Source organism: Cimex lectularius, unplaced genomic scaffold, assembly GCF_000648675.2.
Source record: "Cimex lectularius strain Harlan isolate CLEC.00 unplaced genomic scaffold, Clec_2.1 scaffold29, whole genome shotgun sequence".
Taxonomy (NCBI): Eukaryota; Metazoa; Arthropoda; class Insecta; order Hemiptera; family Cimicidae; genus Cimex; species Cimex lectularius.
The window spans coordinates 2,639,993-2,659,618 of record NW_019392675.1 but is presented as its reverse complement, the minus strand read 5'-3'; the positions used below and the strand labels follow the sequence as shown (position 1 = coordinate 2,659,618).

At 39.4% G+C, this 19,626-nt stretch overlaps 3 protein-coding genes across 4 annotated transcripts; 1 reads left to right on the top strand and 2 right to left on the bottom strand.

Moving 5' to 3' along the window:
- Nucleotides 1-1,667: 1,667 nt before the first annotated feature.
- LOC112126415 lies at nt 1,668-8,375 on the bottom strand. Its single transcript, XM_024225462.1, has one exon. It carries the CDS (start codon nt 6,166-6,168, stop codon nt 4,642-4,644), a length of 1,527 nt encoding a protein of 508 aa, XP_024081230.1. The 5' UTR covers nt 6,169-8,375; the 3' UTR covers nt 1,668-4,641.
- A 3,932-nt stretch (nt 8,376-12,307) lies between these two features.
- Nucleotides 12,308-12,793, top strand: LOC106668882 (gastrula zinc finger protein XlCGF49.1-like). Its single transcript, XM_014398034.2, has one exon. The coding sequence runs from the start codon at nt 12,308-12,310 to the stop codon at nt 12,791-12,793; it is 486 nt and encodes a 161-aa protein (XP_014253520.1).
- Nucleotides 12,794-15,368: 2,575 nt separating this feature from the next.
- Nucleotides 15,369-18,760, bottom strand: LOC106668896 (leucine-rich repeat-containing protein 56). 2 transcript variants are annotated; one of them, XM_014398052.2, is made up of 8 exons: nt 18,621-18,760; nt 18,204-18,333; nt 17,957-18,105; nt 17,446-17,625; nt 17,220-17,380; nt 16,032-16,094; nt 15,674-15,774; nt 15,369-15,611 (listed from the first exon to the last, which is right to left on the bottom strand). In XM_014398052.2, the coding sequence occupies exons 2-8, from the start codon at nt 18,309-18,311 to the stop codon at nt 15,483-15,485; spliced, it is 891 nt and encodes a 296-aa protein (XP_014253538.1). In that variant the 5' UTR covers nt 18,312-18,333; nt 18,621-18,760; the 3' UTR covers nt 15,369-15,482. The 2 variants fall into 2 exon arrangements, with proteins under 2 accessions (XP_014253538.1, XP_014253537.1); XM_014398051.2 differs by lacking the exon at nt 18,621-18,760 and adding an exon at nt 18,425-18,521.
- Nucleotides 18,761-19,626: the final 866 nt, after the last annotated feature.

Here is a 19,626-nt window from a genome sequence, read left to right as displayed (position 1 = left end):
ATCGGACCATGGACAATATGAACTTTTTTGTTCATTTTAGGGTGAAGAATCTACTGGAGAAGTTTGTAGCACGAGTAGCAATTCACCCTGTATAGCGCAATATCTTGCTGGGCTTGGAGACTTCAACGAAAAACTATTTTTTCATAAAGTCAAAAGAACAAATATCTGCAAATGTGGAGACATCGAGTCAGCGGCGCACGTCTTCTTAGAATGCCAAAAATTCATCGAGGCCCGAACATCCTGTCTTCATCAGATACAGCCCAGTAGTAGTGGCAACAGTCAGGATACCATTATGCGACTATCCGTTTCTTCCCAATCTGCATTTAACGCTACAAAAAAGTACGTAAAAAAGTACGTCATGGAACAAAAGCGATGGCCTGTACCTGGAAACAGACATACATCTGAAAGCGTGAACGAATCTAGATCACCTGAAAATTAAATGAAAGTAAGTTATGACAATTACAATAAATAACAGAATGACATGCACAAGCATAAAACATGCATTATGCAATTGTATGCAAAACATACAATGTTGCTAAGAGAATTCACAATGACTCACCCCATTACTCTCAATGACTCAAGTACCGCCAAGAGGTCCATCCCGGACACGACCAGAATAAACTTGTCATGACAGAATCTCGATGGTGGTTGAGTCAGCGACTGTCAGGCAGAGCAAATATAGCCATAGAATCCCTCTGGTAGAGCTAAAATAGGCCAAGATACAGAGAAGTAAGAAAGAAAGACCTGACGGTAGGGAGACTTACAGACCGCGGAAACCATATGGCGGCTGTAGTTATTTTAAACAGAGAGTTGGATGTTTTTCACTACACCCATCTCTCTGATACCGCCATCCCACGGTAGTGTATGTGGAAAAGTTGGAGTATGTATTAACAAATGTGGGTAGTAAGGCTGAACGTGTCATCATTGGGGCAGACGCTAATGCGAAGTCCCATAGGTGGTATAGCAGTAGGACTGAAACCCCTCTATTCTGAGCTCTCATAAATTGCATGCTAGATGCAGTACGTAATAGAATAGAGCCAATCTTGTGATCATTGGGGCGGATGCAAATGCGAAGTCCCATAGGTGGTTTAGCAGTAGGACTGATTCGGAATTGACTCTTTAACCTATCCATATTTACATCCTACTATTTACACTTTTCCTAATTCTACTTCTTAATTCTACTCTTTACTCTAATCCTTCTTAATTCTTCTTAATCCTATCCTTATCTATTTACAATTATTTACATCTTATTGTTTACAGTCTCTTAATCCTATATCTAATTCCTAAGACTACTCGATGTTTACGTTTAGTTTGTCTAATTCCTATTCTTTATCCTTTCGTTATCTATTAAATATTTACACTGACTAATCCTTATTTTTAATCCTCATACCTTTCTACTGTTTTTATTTACAATCCTTACAACTACTTCTTACCCTAGTGCACCCAACTTTATTTACATGTATTACACTTATTATCAACTTATTTACATTTTTACACTTAATTTTTTTTTGTTTTACACTTAATGTTTCAGGCGCCGTACTCCTTCAGGACTTTTCCGCGCAACATCTGCCAGAATTTCCATTGGTCCTTTCTAATCCACCAACCGACTTTGTGAGTCCAATCTATGCCCTCTTTTTCCATTCTCCTTCTTATATGGTACCTTACACTATCGGCCAATACGCACTGGAACAATTTGTGGTCCATAGTGTCCACTCGACCACACTCACACATATCGGATTCGGACAACCCGAATCTGACACTGTTGGAATGAGGGACCTAACTCTTGCCCCTGTTGACTCCCGTTCCCACTTCCTTTACCAGTCCTTCACAAGTTGTTCTACTATCATCTCTGTGGCTTTCCGCCTTCCTCTAATTTCCACAGCTCCCTCATCCATCCTCCACTCACCTACTCTTACCATCTTTCCTCTCCTCATATCGTATGCCAGCTTAATTTTCCTTATGAGTTCTTTCACTGGTAGAACCCTTGCTAACACAGGCAATGCTGCGGTGGGTGTGGTCCTGTATGCCCCCAGAAGTCCTAGCAATACCTTCCTCTGGCACTTCTCTAGGTGTCTCCAGTCCTACCAGTCTAAGTGCTCGTAGGTGAACCCTGCCGCGAAACTCCAGTGTGACTCTACTACCTCTTTATATATAGTTCTCAATTCCCTGAACTGGTAACCTTCTTCTTTCCTCCTCAGTCTCAGGATTTTCTGCCATTTATCATCTATGCTCTCACACGCCCTTTTCACGTGCCCGTGCAGCTTAATTCCCTCACCTACCCATACTCCCAGGTGCCTACACTCACTACTCACTTGAATCCTTTTACCTTGGTGTACGATTACTGGGAGCCTGTGCCTGTCCAACAAGGTCTAGGTCTCCATAGGACTGCTACCGTCTTCTCTTCCGACACTTGTAGCTTTACCTTGCTGCACCACGCACTCACCTTTCCCATCACTTCGGAAGCTCGTTCCTCCAACTCCTTCCTCCAACTCCTTCCTCGAATTGCCACCCACAACACAGCACAGGTCATCCATGTACGCTCTCGCCAGTACTCTCTCCTTATCCAGGTATTCCAGCAGATCATTAAAAACGACGCACCAGAAATACGGACCCAGCACCGAGACTTGTGGTATTCCCTTCTCAACCTTTCTCCATGCCTCTTGCGTCCCTTCCCTGATGCACGTGAGTCTATCCTTAAGGTAGCTGGACACTATACCATATGCCTCTCTCCCTATTCCTAGGCGAATCAGTCTCAATTTTAGGAATGTCCACCATACGTTGTCGAAGGCTCCCTTGATATCTATAAACACCGCACATATTTGGTTGTTAGTCTACTTACCATGTTAGTCTACGCTACGTAGTGTGTCTTCTACTGATCTTCCCTTTCGACACCCGAACTGCTACTCTCGCCATGACCTGCTGATTACTTGCTCCAACCAAGATGATCCTCTCACACAACTTCCCCAACATTGGGAGAAGATATCTTGGCCTATACGAGCCAACCTGGCTCCTATCCTTATCGTAACCCTTTAGCAGCATCACCAACATACCTATTTTCCACCTTTGAGGGAACGTTCTTCTCCGTCGGCATTCTTCCATAACCCACACTACATCTCCAGCTAACTCATCTCACCCTCTCCTTATCATTTCAATTGTCACTTCGCCTATTCCTGGTGACTTCCCCTGCTTAAATTTCCCCAGCGCTTCTAAGACCTCCTCTTCCTCTATTTCCTGGGTTCCTTCTTCCTCCTGTATATTCCTTTCCAGTTCCTCAAGCTCTCTCCTAATCTCTTTTTGTTCTGGGTTCTCTAATCTCTGGTCATCTGCCCCTATGAATTTATCCAGGAACACCTCCAGGGTCTCTTTTATAGTCAGCGTGTGGGCGTCGCCTTTTCTAAGCGAATACGAAACTCCTTTTTCCTTTACCTTACCCACCTCCTTTTTATACTTTGATCCCCCATACCTTTTTCCTCTCCTTCTCCATTCCTGCCACCCATTCCTTCTCCTTCGCCTCCTTGATCTCCATTATATATTTCCTTCTTAACTCCTTATACCTTAGGCTCAATTCTTCCTCCCTTTCCTTTTCTCTTGTGCCCTGCATTTTCCTTCTCAACTTGTAGACTTCTTTTCTCCTTTCTCCCAGGTCTTTACTCTACCATGTTTGTAGCGTAGTTCGCTTCCCTCCTCTTCTCCGTGCTACTTGTACCGCCTCTCTGATCCTCTCCTCTAGTCTCTAGATCTCCTCGTCTAGGGTTCCCCTGCTACCTGTTGCGTCCAGGTTGCTCAACGCTTCCTTGTACCTCTCCCAGCTTATTTTACCGTTTTTACCTGTCTTTCCCGGTCTCCTCCTCCTGTCCCCCACCTCTACCTCAAAATAAATCAATCTATGGTCTGTACCCACATCCACATCCCTAACATTCCATTCCTTAATGTTCCTTGGAATCGCTGCTCCACTCAGTGTAACATCTATATTAGTAGAGGACCTCTTAGTATGAAATGTCGATAGATTCCCTTTTCTGTTCATGACCTCTAGATTGTTTGTTGCTATGAACTCCTCCACCTGTTCTCCCCGATGGTCAGTTTTCGCACTCCACCATCTTCTCGAGTACGTATCCACATCGGCCCCTATTATTACTTTATCGGCACCTTCCCCCAGACCCTCCAGCACCCGTTCCAATCCCCTTGTATGTATCGCTGTTTCCTGTCGATACTGGAAGTACGCCGAAAGGAAGTATATTACTTCTCCTCTCCCCGTGCCTATTCCTACAACAACACAGTATTGGTTCGATAGGGCTCCAATTTGACAAATATCCAGCCTTTCATCCAAGATCACCACACTTGCCATTGGGTTGCCTCTTTCCGAGACTTCTCCCATACATACTCTATCCCTCTCCCCAAATCCCGGTATCCCTTTATTCCGTGCATACGGTTCCTGCACCAGTAAAATGTCCAATTTCAAATCCCTCGCTACCCTTCTTATTTCACCCGTCGCACTTTTCCCTCTTCCCAGGTTTATCTGACCTACGCGTAACCTACTCCCCTTAGTCTATTTTCCTCATCCATGCCTTGACAGCTGCCTTATAAACCGGGCACTCTTTGCTTCTGCTCCCATGATCCTTCCCTCCATAGTTTACGCATACTCTATCCTCCTCTCTTTCGTTGCACGCACTCGAAAAGTGCCCACTTTTGCCACACACCAGACAGACAGACCCTACAGACTGCTGCCCTATGCCCAAATCCGAAGCACTTCGCGCACTGCAGCACTGTCGTGAAGTCCTCTATTCGGCAGGATACCCACCCTACCCTTATCCTTCCCACCCTTAATAAGTCTCTCCTTGTTTCCGGGTTAACTTCCAAAATCACGTTCCTCTTCCCACTCCTTGCATCCCTCCAGACTCTTACCCTCAATTGACCTTCCAACTCCTCCTTAGTTCTTCCTATCGTTTCCTCAATCCTCTTCCCTAGTTCTTCCTTTCCTATATCCTCCGGAACCCCTGTAAGGATTATCCATGGGAATAGTTTCCTCTGCTCTTCTACTCTGAAGCCTTTCTCTTTCAGGTCTGTATCCTCTATTATTCCTTTTAGTTGTTCCTTCTTCATTACGTCTACGAATACCGCGTTTCTTCCTCTTCTGAACCCTACTATCTCCCAGCCTTTCTTGATTGGGTCTATATTTCCCATCAGCTCTTTCCTCACTTTTTCTCCTCCAATCTCTTTCCCTTGTTCTTCTTTCGTAATCCTTACTCCTTTCCTTGATTTCCTTTCTATCTTTCTCTTGACTCTCTTCCTTACCGCCGCCGCGTATGATTCCTCTCCTCCTTCTGTCTCCATTCCATTTCCAACAGTGGTTTCGCGGGCCGCTCTTCCTCTCCTTTCCTCGCCCCATTTCTCCATCATTTCCCGATGTCTTTCTTCCATTCTCACTTCCCTTTCCTGTTCTCCCCGATATACTTTACTCACTCCTGTATATACTCGGTCCATGTTTTCCTTAATCTCTCCTAGTATCCTATTTTGCAGACTTTGTGTGTTCTCTATTTCCTTTATCCTTTCCACCATAACTCTTTTCTCTTCCTTTTTTTCTTTCTCCTTTCCTTTGAGTACCTTCCCAATCTCTTCCTGCATATTCTTTTGTACCTCCTTCCGTACCATCTCCTTCATTTCCTCTATGTCTCCTTCTTGTTCCCCAATCCTCCTCTCTATTCTCTCTATTCCTCTCACTCCCGTTTCCATCCCTCCCTCTATATTCCAGGTCATCTGATCTAGTTTGTCCATTATTCGAGCATTATCTCTTCTAATTTCATCTATTTCTTCTTCTAGATTTGTTGTCCTATGCATCTTTGTGCTTCTCACCGTCATCATCTCGCCTGCAGCATCATTCAGCAAGTCTACGATCTTTGTGAGCCTATTCGTGATCCATTTCGCTGTTTTCTCACTGCAATTTCTCCTCTTTGCTAGCCACTCATTCACTTCCGCTTCCACGGATTTCGCATTCACCAAAAGGTCCAATATTCCGTACTTACTCGCCCCCTCTAGCACTGACGGGGAGGAGTGTGTCCGTTTTCTACTCCCTGGAATTGGCGTACCCCAACAACCTTCTCCGTGACCTGCGATTACCTCTACACTCATGTCCGTTTCCTCCATGGTTGGTAATTCTGGATGTTCCGACATATTAGTCGGAACCTCCTCAGTTGGCGTACACTTTAGTACTCCAATGAACTTTTAGTCATTGTAGTCACCAGTACACTGAAGATACTCAATTCGCAACTTAACGGCTACACACCAGTTAACTAATAGTTCCTATCACCTAATAATATATAAAAATAAGAAAACACAACCTCCACCAATAATGTCCAAAACACAAAAAAAAGGGGCATTAACAAAAAATTTTCTCTAGTTCCAAGCAATTATAGCTTAACTGTAATAAAATAAAGCTTTTCACACTTCTAGTTCCGAAATTAACAAGAAAACGCAAACCCGCAAATCACACTCGTTATGCGGGTCTCTTTCACTGCTGTGCCCCTTCAATCCGTCGGATAGGCAAACCCGCAACACTCACGTGTATCTCAAGATGATATGAAGTTCCCTTGTGGATCGCGTCGTCTTGAAAAAGACAATGAGGTTCTTTATCGCCCGCACCTGGCACATGGCCTTATCAGACCTTTGTTTCTCAAGGTGGGAGGCGATGCACCTCTGCTAACGGCCCGCAAGCTTGGTGTAGAAGAACTGTCCAAGCCCCTAAGGACCCAAACGGCCTTCTTCCCCACTTGCCCCATCCGAGGGGCTACACCATTAATTTTTGCCTGGAAAGCCCCCTTGCAACCAAGGGTTGGGATAGGATTGTTGGATTGAGAATGGGCCCTGCAAAGATACAATTACAAAGGAAATAACGAAATAGCGACTGATTGCAAAGCAGACAACGCTTTGGGCGATGAGATCGTCAACCCCTACGCCATTTCCTCCACTACCTCCTGTGAATCCTTAAGATCCTGCCGATGCGACAGTCCATTCGCTGCTCTGTCCAGCAGCAACACCTTTGACAGTCCCTTTGCTGCTCTGTCCTGCAGACTGCGGGACATAAAAACAGCTTTAGTAGCTTATTATGCAGAAGACCAGTCAAGATGGTCATATAATCTTTCTTGGCTCCAAATTGCATGCAACACGGCGGTAAATTCATCATCGGGTTATTCCCCGGACGAATTATTTTTAGGGAGGAAATTATTAACACCAATTCACCTAGAATGGGAAATAGAATTCGACGAATCAAACCGGGCAGCGTGCCCACCAAAAGTTCAAAAATTATTATGATACTAAACATAAACAATGTACACTAAACATAGGAGACACTGTGCTGATAAAACTTTACACACTTTCAAATAAAGCAAAAGGAATATCCTATAAATTAAGTTATAAATACTCAAAACCCTATTTAGTGGTAAAGAAAAGTTCCCCTGTAACGTATCAAATTCAGAACGCGGAGGACCCAAACGACATAAAACGGGCACATGTTTCGAAATGAAAAGGGTCGATAAAAATATTTTAAAAAAACACCTATGATTTCACAACTCGAATGTGATAAACTCGATTCACCCCCATTTTTTCCTGCAAATGGGGGAGTATTGGCTTACAAGCAATGATATCAGTTTAGTAGAACGTGCTCAGAGAAAATTGCAAAAATACGAAGACGGGCAGGGGCCGTAAACCTGGTGGTGGATGGGTAACCTTTAATATACTATGGATTAATGTGATTATTAAATTTAATTTTATATGTATAAAAATAGAATTTCATGTTCAGTGTATCCACCAATTTCTATCAATGTTATTATAAAATAATTCAAGATGTATTTAAGTGATGCAGTGTTAATTGGAGTCGGTTAAATTTATTTGAAACCGTAAACGATGAGGGTACTATTTTGATTTAAAATTATATAAGTTTTAGGTAAATCATGTATAATATAAATCATGTATTAAAGCTGTATACTTTCTTCCTCTTATTATAATTCTTCTTAATGTTAAACTTAATTTCAATTTATTCATTTAAAGAAGTAAATGTAAACTACGTCAATCCAAAGTACATGGGGGAGGTCTCTTATATTCACAATTCCCTTCTCCAACAAAGAAAAAGAGGCTGGGGCATTTCCACGAAATGTTATATAATCGATTTCGATGTCAGGATGTTTCCAACGAGAGAGACCAGAACAGGGCCCAACTTCAATCTCCGAACGAGATGCAAGAGGAGGTGCCGATCTTACCAGACATCGAGACGCCATGATGGCTATAATCCGTATACATGAGAGAGTTTTGGAGTTTATACAGGGAGAATCATCAGAAGACTTGGATTCAGCATTCTTAGGGGAAACATCTTGATAGTCGAGGGGTGTAACTTGGGGGGGGGGGAATGTCACGCCTCTAATTGCCGGGGTTAGTCAACGTTTTTTATTTGTTCCACAAAACGTATTTTTGTTTCTTTAAACTTTTAAGTTGTAGTATATTTGTAAATACATTTTTGAGTCAAGATTTTTGTTTTGTTCATTTTTAAATTTTAAAACTGGCGAAAGAGCCGGACCATAAATTTGGTACACCCTTTGAGGTCAAGCCAATATCCCAAGGGGTTACATCGCATTAGCGTCTGCTCCAATGATAACACGTTCAGCCTTATTGCCCAAATTCGTTAAAATATACTCCAACTTTTCCACATACACTACCGTGGGATGGCGGTACTGGAAATACGCACTCACAAGTATGGCACGGATGTATTCCATTCCCACTTAAACCTTCTACCACTCAATATTTGTGCCATATCTCAAGTTTTCAAACGTCGTAAATTCCGAGCACTATCAACCCGTATTGGTCAATGGTTTCCATTATATATATTACGCAGGGAGGGTGACCAGGACCCGAGGGGTTAAAAGCCTAGGTAGGCCCGTACCCCATCCCTAAAAGGTCCGGGACCTGGTCGACTCACGAGTCCTGCATAAACCTTTTGGACCTATTCACAAACCCCAAGATTTTGGACCATTTTATCTTGGGGAGTGTTTTGGTTATGTCCTCTCCTTCGAAAGTTTCTGTCGAAGGTATAATTAAAGGGGAAAAGAATAAGGTTGGGACTGTTTTTCAGGTAAAGGAAAATAACGGTTATGACCGTTATAAAGAGACAGTTGGTGTTAGTTCAGTGAGTGTAAGACCTGTTTGGAATAAACACATAAAAATACACAAGTATAGTTAACTTAATTTCTTTCCAATAACCCATACCATTTATCAGGTTATGGGCCCAGTGTTTTGTTGAACGCGTGAACTATATTTTGACTGCGGTATTCTGTAATTCCAAGGTTGTGACACGATGCCAAGCACAGGTTTTGTTATTCCAATACTCACGGCGACGAACTTCAACAATTGGTGCTTTCGAATAACTTCGATTTTGAAACACGAGCTATTGGTGACCTGGTGCACAGCGACATCTGCGGTCCAATAAATCCATCTTCAGTCTATGGAGAAAAATATTTTCAAACCATTTTAGATGATTTTTCACATTTTCTAGTTGTAAGACTGTTGAAGAATAAAAATGAAGCGGAAGAAAATATCAAAAATTACATAAGAGAAATGCAAACTCAAAATGGAGTAAACGTGAAAAGACTTCGTTTGGATAATGGAGGGGAATTTACATCAAGAACTTTTAAAATTATGCCCAACGCAAAGGTATTATTTTAGAATATACTATGAGTCATAGTCCTCAGATGGGAGGAATGAATTTGTTGAATATGATCAGGACAAAAATAGCAGATTCGGGCATACCCAAATATTTGTGGGGAGAAGCTCTTAGGAGCTCTGCTTATGAGCTGAATCGTTCTCCCACTATAACTCTGCCAAAAGGACAAACTCCTTCATTAATATCGCATGCAGAAATTATATTAGCAAACTAAGAATATTCGGATGCAGAGCATGGTATGTTGTTTTACCAGAGGCAAAAGTTGTTATCAAGGGCTAATCGTGGAGTAATGGTAGGATATTGTGGAGGAGGTTATCGATTGTGGTTACCCATAGAAGGTAAGATCATCTAATCAAGGGATGTCAGATTTAATGAAAACATTATGGAATATAAGGATATCAAGCCTCATATCAGCCAGATTAACAATTCCCAAAATAAACAGGTCGTACAAATTGACACTCACACAGAAACAGAAGAAGAAAATAAAGATTTAGAAACTGAAGAAACCATAGAAAGCAATTTAGAAGACAAAAAACAAAAGGAAAAAGGTATTACGCAACAAGAAAGAAGAAAAAGATGACCTTCCTACTTAAATGATTATGAGCTGTATACAGCTTATTGTTTCATTTCTTCAACCGATGAGCCTAACAGTTATAAGGAGGCATGTATGTCTCCTGAATGGGATGAAGCAATAAAAAAGGAATTACATAAATTCTCTGAATCAACTCAATACTTGGTCTCCAGCAGAATTGCCCCCAGGTGAAAAAGCATTAGATACCAAATGGATATTCAAAATTAAGGAAGATGGAACAAAAAAGGCTAGATTAGTGGCAAAAGGTTTTCAGATTTCTGAAAAAGGGGGAGAATAATGCTATGCCCCAGTTTGTAGGTTGCAAACTGTTAGAACCTTATTGTCAGTGGCTGTCCATAACAATTGGACTTTATCACAAATTGATGTCCCAACAGCCTTCTTAAATGGTTATTTAGAAAATGATATCTATATAAAAATACCTGAAGGTGTATAAAGTAATTCACCAGTTTTAAAGCTCCACCGTTCTCTTTATGGTTTAAGAAATGCACCAAAAAGTTGGAACGCAAGATTTATTCAAGAAATGGACAAACTAGGATTCCGAAGGTCAAAATATGACTATTGTCTATATGAGAAACAAAATGTTTTTCTAGTTCTCTTTGTGGATGATGCACTAATCACTGGAGAAAAAGAGGAGATTAATAAGCTGTTGCATGATCTCCATGATAGTTTTAAAACCAAAAATCTTATCACTGCATCAACCTTTTTGGGGATGGAATTAAAAAGGTCAAATGGTAATTTAGAAATCAAACAACCAAAAATCATATGCAAATTACTAAAGGAGTATGACATGGACAAATGTCATGGAGTTGAGACACCGATGGAAACCGGTTTCAATATAAATGAAGGAGATGAAATCATAGAGACTCCTTATCGGCGTTTAGTCTGCAGTTTGATGTATATATCCATCTGTACACGACCAGACATAGCCTTCAGTGTCTCTTATCTTAGCAGATTTCTGGACAGACCTACAGAACACGCATGGAAGGCTGCGAAGAGAATACTTCGTTATTTCAGCACAACACGACATCTTGGTCTGAAGTATACAAAAGGGAATGGCCTACTAACAGGAATGAGTGATGCTGACTGGGGAGGCGACCGGCTGACTCGCAAGAGTGTTAGTGGATTTGTTGCCTTCCATGGGGACAACCCGGTAGCATGGCATTCAAGAAAACAAAACTGCATTGCCCTGTCATCGATGGAAGCCGAGTATATTGCAGCATGTGCAGCAGCTCAGGAGATGATGAACATCAGAGGGATCTTGAGTGATGAGAATGTGTATGACAAAAGTGGAATTTTAAAAGTTGACAATCAGAGTTGCATTTCATTAATTAATAATTTTGAAAACTCTAAAAGATCCAAACATATATATATATATATATCGCTACCATTACATAAAAGATTGTGTTATGAATGGAAGAATATCAATAGAGTATGTGAACACAAACAATAACATTGCGGATATCTTAACAAAACCCTTAAGTTAACTTAAGTAATCAAGTTCACAAATACTATATGTCGAGATAGAAAAGTCAATGTATTGGGATCGAAGTTACAGTGGCTCAGAAAATTGGAGCGCCGTGTTACTTTTACAAAGACACTGTTTACTTGCGAAATGAAAAGTAATCGAATTGATGTGACTACAGAGCCAGAATAAAATACAAATAATGTATAAGCTGAAGTTAAAAGGTGAAACTGTCGAGGTCGAACGGAAAGACGAGCTAAATTTAAATAACAAAGCATCAAATGATACTGTATTAGAAGAGCATTATTCAAATTTAAACCAGCCTTTAGAAACAAACCCAGCAATGCAAAAAGGAACAAGCCATGGAAGGAAAGAACGTGGTAAAAATTCTTCTTCCGAGTGTGGCAGTGAAGAAGAAGAAGACATTTTTAATGAAGCGACAACAGCACCTGTCTGAAATGTTTTTGAAAACTACATCTGGGGTTGTACATTGTGTAATGAGGAGCTTTTATCCTTGCCGGCTTTGAAATCTCACTATACGACAGTCCACATGCAACAGCCTGTTTTCAAGTGCATGAGCTGTCCCAAAGTGTACGAGCGCTATAGAAGCTTTGCCAGGCACGTCAAACTGCATCAGCAAATCAGGCCTTATAGCTGTGACGTTTGTGGAAAGCGATTCTCACAAAAGACGATACTCCAGTCGCACAGTACAGTTCATAGTGAGGAGAGGCCCCACGTTTGTTCGCAGAGTGGTAAAGCTTTTAAGCAGTTCAGCTCACTCTATTTGCACAGTAAATGCCATCTTCCAGAGCAGGCAAAGCCAAAATACCCTTGTGTCATATGTAGCAAAGAATATTTCACAAAATACTCGATGGATACTCACATGAAAATTCATACAGGAGAGAGGAATTATATTTGTGATGTATGTGGAAAGAGTTTTATAACGCAAGGCAGTTTAGACTATCATTTATTGGTTCATAATGAAAAAAACCACACTCCTGTCTTGTATGCAGTAAAAGTTTCAGTTCCACTATAACCCATACCATTTATCAGTTTCAAATCTTTCCCTAGCATACCTATCACATTCTGCAAGGTAGTGTCGAGCCGTTTCTTCCTTTGTTTCACAGAAGCGGCAGAAGGGGTCTGGTAGAGTATCCATTATGAAGAGGTGTCTTCTCAAGGGGCAATGGCCCGTTAGGATACCTATCAGCTTCCTAATTCCCCTCCCAGAGTTAGAGAATAACCATTTCGTTTCTTTTGGTTTGATTTCCTTCAGAAACTCCTTCGATTGCCTGTGTCCGGGGGACATATTCTTTAAGGAATTGTTTCAAGCCCCAGCAACTAATACTCTCTTTCGCTGTGCTTATAGAGTGGGGTAATACCGGTTGTGGCCCGACAAACGCAGTATTTGATCCTTCTTTGGCCAGGCTGTCCGCCTCTTCATTACCATAGTGTCCCTTATGAGCAGGTATCCATATGAGGGTTACCCTATTCTCGTCCCTAGTAGTTATCCTATTGAGCAGGTATCCATATGAGGGTTACCCTATTCTCGTCCCTAGTAGTTATCCTATTGATAAGTTCAACCTATAAGGTTTCCTCTACCAGCTTTAGTGAAGTATACTTCATTTTAAATCATTAAATTCACTAATTCCGTGGTCCGCTTGACCAATTAATACTTTACAATTAATTAAGGTTCCCGCTCGTGCCATTAACATTTTTTCATCTCAACTAAAAACCTTAATTAATTGTAAAGTATTAATTGGACAAGCGGACCACGAAATTAGTGAATTTAATGAATTAAAATGAAGTACACTTCACTAAAGCTCTCCGTGGCCATTTCATTTTTCGTCGAGAATCCAATCCGATTACACGACATTTGAAAAATGGCATAAAGGAGGGAAAACTGATAAGGTGGGGTTGAGATAGGAAGTTGATGTCCGAGTGGATCGAGGTCACGATAGCTCAAGTGGTAGAGCAGCGGCGTATCTAGCCGAAGATCGTGGGTTCGAATCCCGCTCATGCCATTGACTTTTTTTCATCTCAACTAAAAACCTTGATTAATTGTAAAGTATTAATTGGTCAAGCGGACCACGAAATTAGTGAATTTCTATAGGATGTGAGAACTGGAAATACCCACAAACAATTACAAATTCCCAATTCTCCCATCCTATTTTTATTACAACCCAATGCGAGTTACATAATCTGTTCATTTTCAATATCGTCAAATTTGGTTTAAAAAGTGCTATTAAGGCCTCTTGATTCACCTCTTATCACTCTCACTCCCATGCCAAATCCATTTTCCACCCCTTTTCTCGGTGGTTCTTGCACCTCTTCACCACATCCACGACATATCACTTCCTTTTTCGTACAAAAAGCCTGCATATGTCCATATTCTAGCACTTGTTACATCGCCTAACCTCTAGATAATCTTTAACTCTGCACGAATAGAATGCCTAATTTCAATAATCTTTTCCTTAATTCCGCATCCACTTCAACAACCCAATTTGTATATTCCTTGTCTTTTCTACCCGTCTTACATTTACATTTTATTTTTTCTGTAAAGGCTAACCATGGTTTTCCTATCCCATCCGCATTCTTTTTATAAATTAATTCTAATAGCTCCTCCTCTTTTAATTTATTCTCTACATCAAAAATTATCATTAGCGGATTTCTCTTCTTAGGTTGTTTTTAACAATGGGGAAACACTTCTTGCATGTGGCAATAACTTTTCTATAAAATGTTTAGACGAATGTTTCTAGGCCTTTGAATAACTTTGACCATGTCCGTAACTGTCATTGAGACTTTCTGTTTTAGACCCTACTGTGGTTCTCTAATTTATTTGGATGATTAGATAGATCGGACAGATTTTCTTCTTGAGAAACATTCCATTCAGCCACGTAGGATATCATTTGGGAACTTCATAGTTTTGTGGCTCTATTGTTTCCATTGTTATCTCTTCAGGAATGTTACACACCCTTAACCTTGGCATTACCTTATTTATTTTTGTAGCATATAAAGTATTATTTGAGCATTTATTTATTTCTTCGCAAATGATTTCTATTTCATTCTGCGCTAAACATTCAATAATTATGTAGCTGGAGAGTTAGAGTAATTATCCAGTGTCGTTGAGAATCCAATAACAGGCCAACTTACCAGCGAACAAGTTGCATTGCCGAAGCTCCATTTCAGTACATTGGTAGGGATGGAAGAAAAGTGTGCACTTTCTACTTTGATTCTTTGCATGATAGTTTCCAATGACGTGAGTCAAATTTGTTCCAGGAATTCAATAATACGATGAGTCTTTAGAGGTGAAAAACCTGTCACAACCAGCAATTGAACTTGAATCATTTCAACATTGAATATCTAACTTTCCAAAAAATGATACACTACGTAGTAATCAGAAGGAGTGAGGTCGGGTCAGGCTGTTCGATGAAGTTGTTCGTGAAATAGCCTGGCATTGATGTACGGCGATGTTCTGCACCAACAGTTTTACATTAATCATCGCCTGAAAATCACGAACGGACTCAAAGTGATTCACTACAAATATATTTCATCCAATCTTTCTCGCCTTGGCTTGTTGCTCAGGCATCATTGACATAGGGAATACTAAAACGTGTGCAGTATTTATTATTATCGCATAAGTATATACATTTTTTTTCTAATGGCAAACATTATAGCTTGTATTTGATGAAATTTCCCCCTCTTTCAACAATTATTAACCTTGCTTAAGTCGGACTATTGGAGCGGTTCTTCAGAAACTCCTGAAATGTCTTTTTCCAGTGTTCAGCTGCCAGTAGCAAACCGTTTGCTCCGACGTTCTGATTACTCGAAGCTGCTTTTTCGTCTCCACCATCCTAACGCGTAGACAGATTATATTATATAATGCGACATTTCTACGGAATTATATATTTTTTACTTTGGAATGTGACTGTTTCTTGGATTGTATGAGAGCCTTGGCCAGATTTCCGCATATATCCGGTGTCAACGTGTATTTTCTCTCTCTTTTTTCAGATTCAACTGAGAAAACATATAAGCCATGTACGAATTTGATACGAATAAGGTAAGAAACTAATCTCCAAAATAAGTCGTAAGTGTTTTTTAATTGTAATAGTTCGGCCAAAACTTTCGCTCTTCTGTTAGCGTTTTTATAAGAGCTGAAAATCTTCCTGCTGCAGAGAACAGCTATAATATTGGGTAGCTGCTAAACGTTTTGGTCAAACTTTTAATTATTATTATTATTATATACTTTTCTTTTAATAATAATGGACGCTTACTTGTAGGATTAAAAGATGAATTTTCCAAATTGTTTTCTTCATTCGTTGTGTTATCCTGTGGATCTGAAAGTTGAAACAAATTTATGAGTAAGCTGTAAATACATATTGTATTTCAGTGGATTCAATAAACGCCGAAATCTCCTAGGAAAACAAAAAATCATTGAAATTCTGAAAATTCATTCGGTAACGTTGAACTTTATCTTTAATCTTGGTGGACATAAAAAAGATTGAAAGCTGAATAATTGACAACACAAATGGTGCAAAAATGTACAGTGCTATATTTCAATTCCAAATTAAGTTTTTTTTAGTTGGAAAATATTTTTTTACTTGTTATTTTTTCCAGCCAGTCAAGACTCTGACATTCCCGGAGGACAGGAGTGAGAGACCAACCATCTCTGACCCTCCTTTATGTCCCAAAGTGATCGAAGTAAAACTCTGTAAGAACTTAATTGCGTTTTTACGGTCAAAATATAACAGTTCTTGTCGTCTTTGTTGCAGTCTTATGCTAAGTCGTTCTCTTTTAAGTCTTGGGCAGGGATTCCACGCCCGCCTGCTTATAGGTATAGTCCTAGTACCTTCCTCGAGTTTATATCGGTAGCTCCTTGTTGAAATATAGTGGAGGGCAAGACTGACTTATTTAATTTTGTTCTCCACTTTTTCCTTTGATAAGCTCAAGATGTTCTTGGATGAAACAAGCTGTTCAGATAGAATTCGAGTTTGTGAATACGAAATGGTTGTATCGCAGGTGGATGGTAGTGGGATGGATGTAAGGTAAGCCAGCTGTATAAATGGTTACAGGATGGGACCAACGACTTGCGAAAGAAGCGGCGAGAATCGGGGAGTAACACAAATTTGTGTTAACCGGCGATATCTATGCCCACCTGGAAACAAATTGGCAAACTAGTATGACACCTCCAAACTGTGTAGGGGTTGGCACAAATGAGTACACAGCCTACAGTAACAAGGCAGCCCTGGTACCGTCAGATATATTTTTTTAGACAATTTTTCACCACCGTTTTTAGACTAGGTTCAATCACGACCAATTACCCTTTCATCTGGCAAACATTGGTATTATAAACCGCCCCAGTTGTGAGTTTGATGCAAACTCTTGTTCTCTGGAGGAAAATTAAATAAACAAATATAATAATCATGTATACGTTTTTCCAATCTTTTATTTAATTCTGGTACCTAGAGTAATTCCGTCCAGCGTTACCAAATTTGGAAGCATTTTTTTCACTTCCGCTTGATAGCTTGTGAATTTACTGCCTGGATTTCCTTCAAATCGCAAATGCTCCAAACGGTCGCAGGTTTTAAGGAACGACAACTGCTTCCAGTCTTGTATAAAATTTCTAAAGAGGAGAACAGAGTGAACACGATAATCCATGTCGGAAAATTTTCAATTGAGTAAAATTACCTGGAAATATCAAAATACCGCAAGTGTTCCAGCTGTCCAACTAAACCTATATTAGTTATATAATTGTTCGAAGCGGAAAATTCCGACAAATTTTTAAACGACAATATTCCGTCCAACGATTCCAGTCTGCATTTATTGATTCTCAAAACCTGGAGACCTCCTAGTTCTGCCCCGAGTTCCCTATAATTAAGCAAAACTAGTTAATTACAATTGGATGAGTTTAATAGTTGAGTTAATTCGCCGGTGAATTAAAATGACTAACAAACATTGCCTAAAACATAACGACGATTATATAAATTATTATCAATTATTAAACTAGAAGATACTTTCCAATAAATATACATAGTTGCATTTTGTACATCAGATCAGTCACTTTTTAGTTTCCTGATATAATATTTATCAAAGAAAGGAAACGTGTATAGATTTATGCATTATAATAAGTAATAGATTTCCAATTGAGACGTCGAAGCAAATCTAGTTTACCCCGTATTATTCCTCAATACACTCATACCTCAATGAGTTTATATTACTATTATCAAGATCGAGTTCTTTCAGCCCTGGCAGGTATAAATTTAAATTGTGCAGTGGCAAATCTTTCGTCATTATTTTCAGTTTTATGTACAGGACGGATTGAAGGTCGTACGTGTCGGCAACTTGAGTCTAGAAAATAATCAGAATTCAGTGATAATGTGACAATTTTTATTATATTTTATTAATATTGAAGTAATAGTTGTATTTTTTAAATTATTTGCCATTACCAGGAGGTCAATAATGTCTAAATGTCCACTGCCCTCTCTTATCATCAATTTACTTTCATTTTCATCTGGTTCGAACCCTTGATCAGAGTTTTCAGTAAAAGGGCTCATGTTTGATGGAAAATCGTATCAGCTGAAATATTAAAAGATTGTGTGAAGAAATGCAAGATAATGCAATTTTCTCATAAGCCGTCACCATCATATAATTAGGATAAAAGCTGCACCTATTGATTGTACATATAAACGTTTGAACAGACGTAGAATAAAAGCGAAATGTCTTTGTACAATATTTTACTCTTTACTGGATTGATCTATGCTAGTTATCCGTGCAATACACTATAATCATTGAAAATTTAAAATAAAAACTTTAATGATATAAAATTATTGATGTGTAATAAGAAAAAACACACAATTACATACCTTTAACACTTTTTATTGATTGATTGTTTGTTGCTAAGAGAAACCAGCTTGACTTGGAACCATCCACGGTGATAAAAGGAACAATAGAAAACTAAAATGCTAAGAAAGTATGTTGCTAAGAGACCGCATACCTTTGCAACTTTGGGTATGTGTATTTGATTAGATCTTTCTTTCACAAAAGATAATTATCTAACAAATCAATTGTTTGTTTCTAACTAAAAACAAAAGTAACTTTTTAAGCTCGAAAGTCAATTGATAATTAAAACAAACAATAAATAATAATAATATAAACTTGTGTTATTTAGCGATTGGCTGTTCAATAATTTGTTGAAGTAATGAAGAGCGGTCAGGAATGAAGTATTTTTGAAAAACACCGTTTTCATTTTTTCCCAGATATTTCGACATTTATTTCGTGTTTCACAACTTCATTCGAAACAAACATAACAACACAAGAGTAGTACCAAACTTTATGCCCTGAAGATGACCGGAATAAAGGTCGGAACGTCGCAAAAAATGAAGACAGTGTTTTTCTAAACTGCTTCATTCCTGACCGCCTCTCACTACTGTAACAAATAATATAAATATTTATTTCCCCTAACGGAAATTGCAAAAGGTAATACAGTTTTTTTTAATTCAAAGTTAAAGAAAAAAAAAATTAGCACATAATCTGACCTCGTAGTACCCACACCCGGGGTGGGTGATATTTGAGGCCTGCAGGTAATTTATTGTAAATTTCAAAAGATGGAATTGCCAGTGGACTGCGAGAAGTGAAGCAAGAAGAGAGGTTTGTCTACTTTTCTTTTACTTTACTAGGAAAAAACTAAACTGATTATTATGCATATATTATATTTCCAAAGAAATATAATTAATCGATTTTTGATACATTTTTCCATGATGGTTACTAAGGTTAGGGATAAAGAAATGGGTCAAGAATTATTGATGGTCTTCATGGTCAAAATTATTCATGATCAAAGAAATTTTCCCAGATTTACCGCGTCCCCCATCC

Coding starts and splice junctions, on each gene's coding strand:
- LOC112126415 (XM_024225462.1), bottom strand. CDS start 6,168: ATGTCGGAACATCCAGAATTACCAACCATGGAGGAAACGGACATGAGT.
- LOC106668882 (XM_014398034.2), top strand. CDS start 12,308: ATGCAACAGCCTGTTTTCAAGTGCATGAGCTGTCCCAAAGTGTACGAG.
- LOC106668896 (XM_014398052.2), bottom strand. CDS start 18,311: ATGAGCCCTTTTACTGAAAACTCTGATCAAGGGTTCGAACCAGATGAA. Junction 17,381..17,445: donor CGGTATTTTGATATTTCCAG/GTAATTTTACTC, acceptor TCTCCTCTTTAG/AAATTTTATACAAGACTGGA. Junction 15,775..16,031: donor TTCATCTTTTAATCCTACAA/GTAAGCGTCCAT, acceptor ATGTTTTCTCAG/TTGAATCTGAAAAAAGAGAG.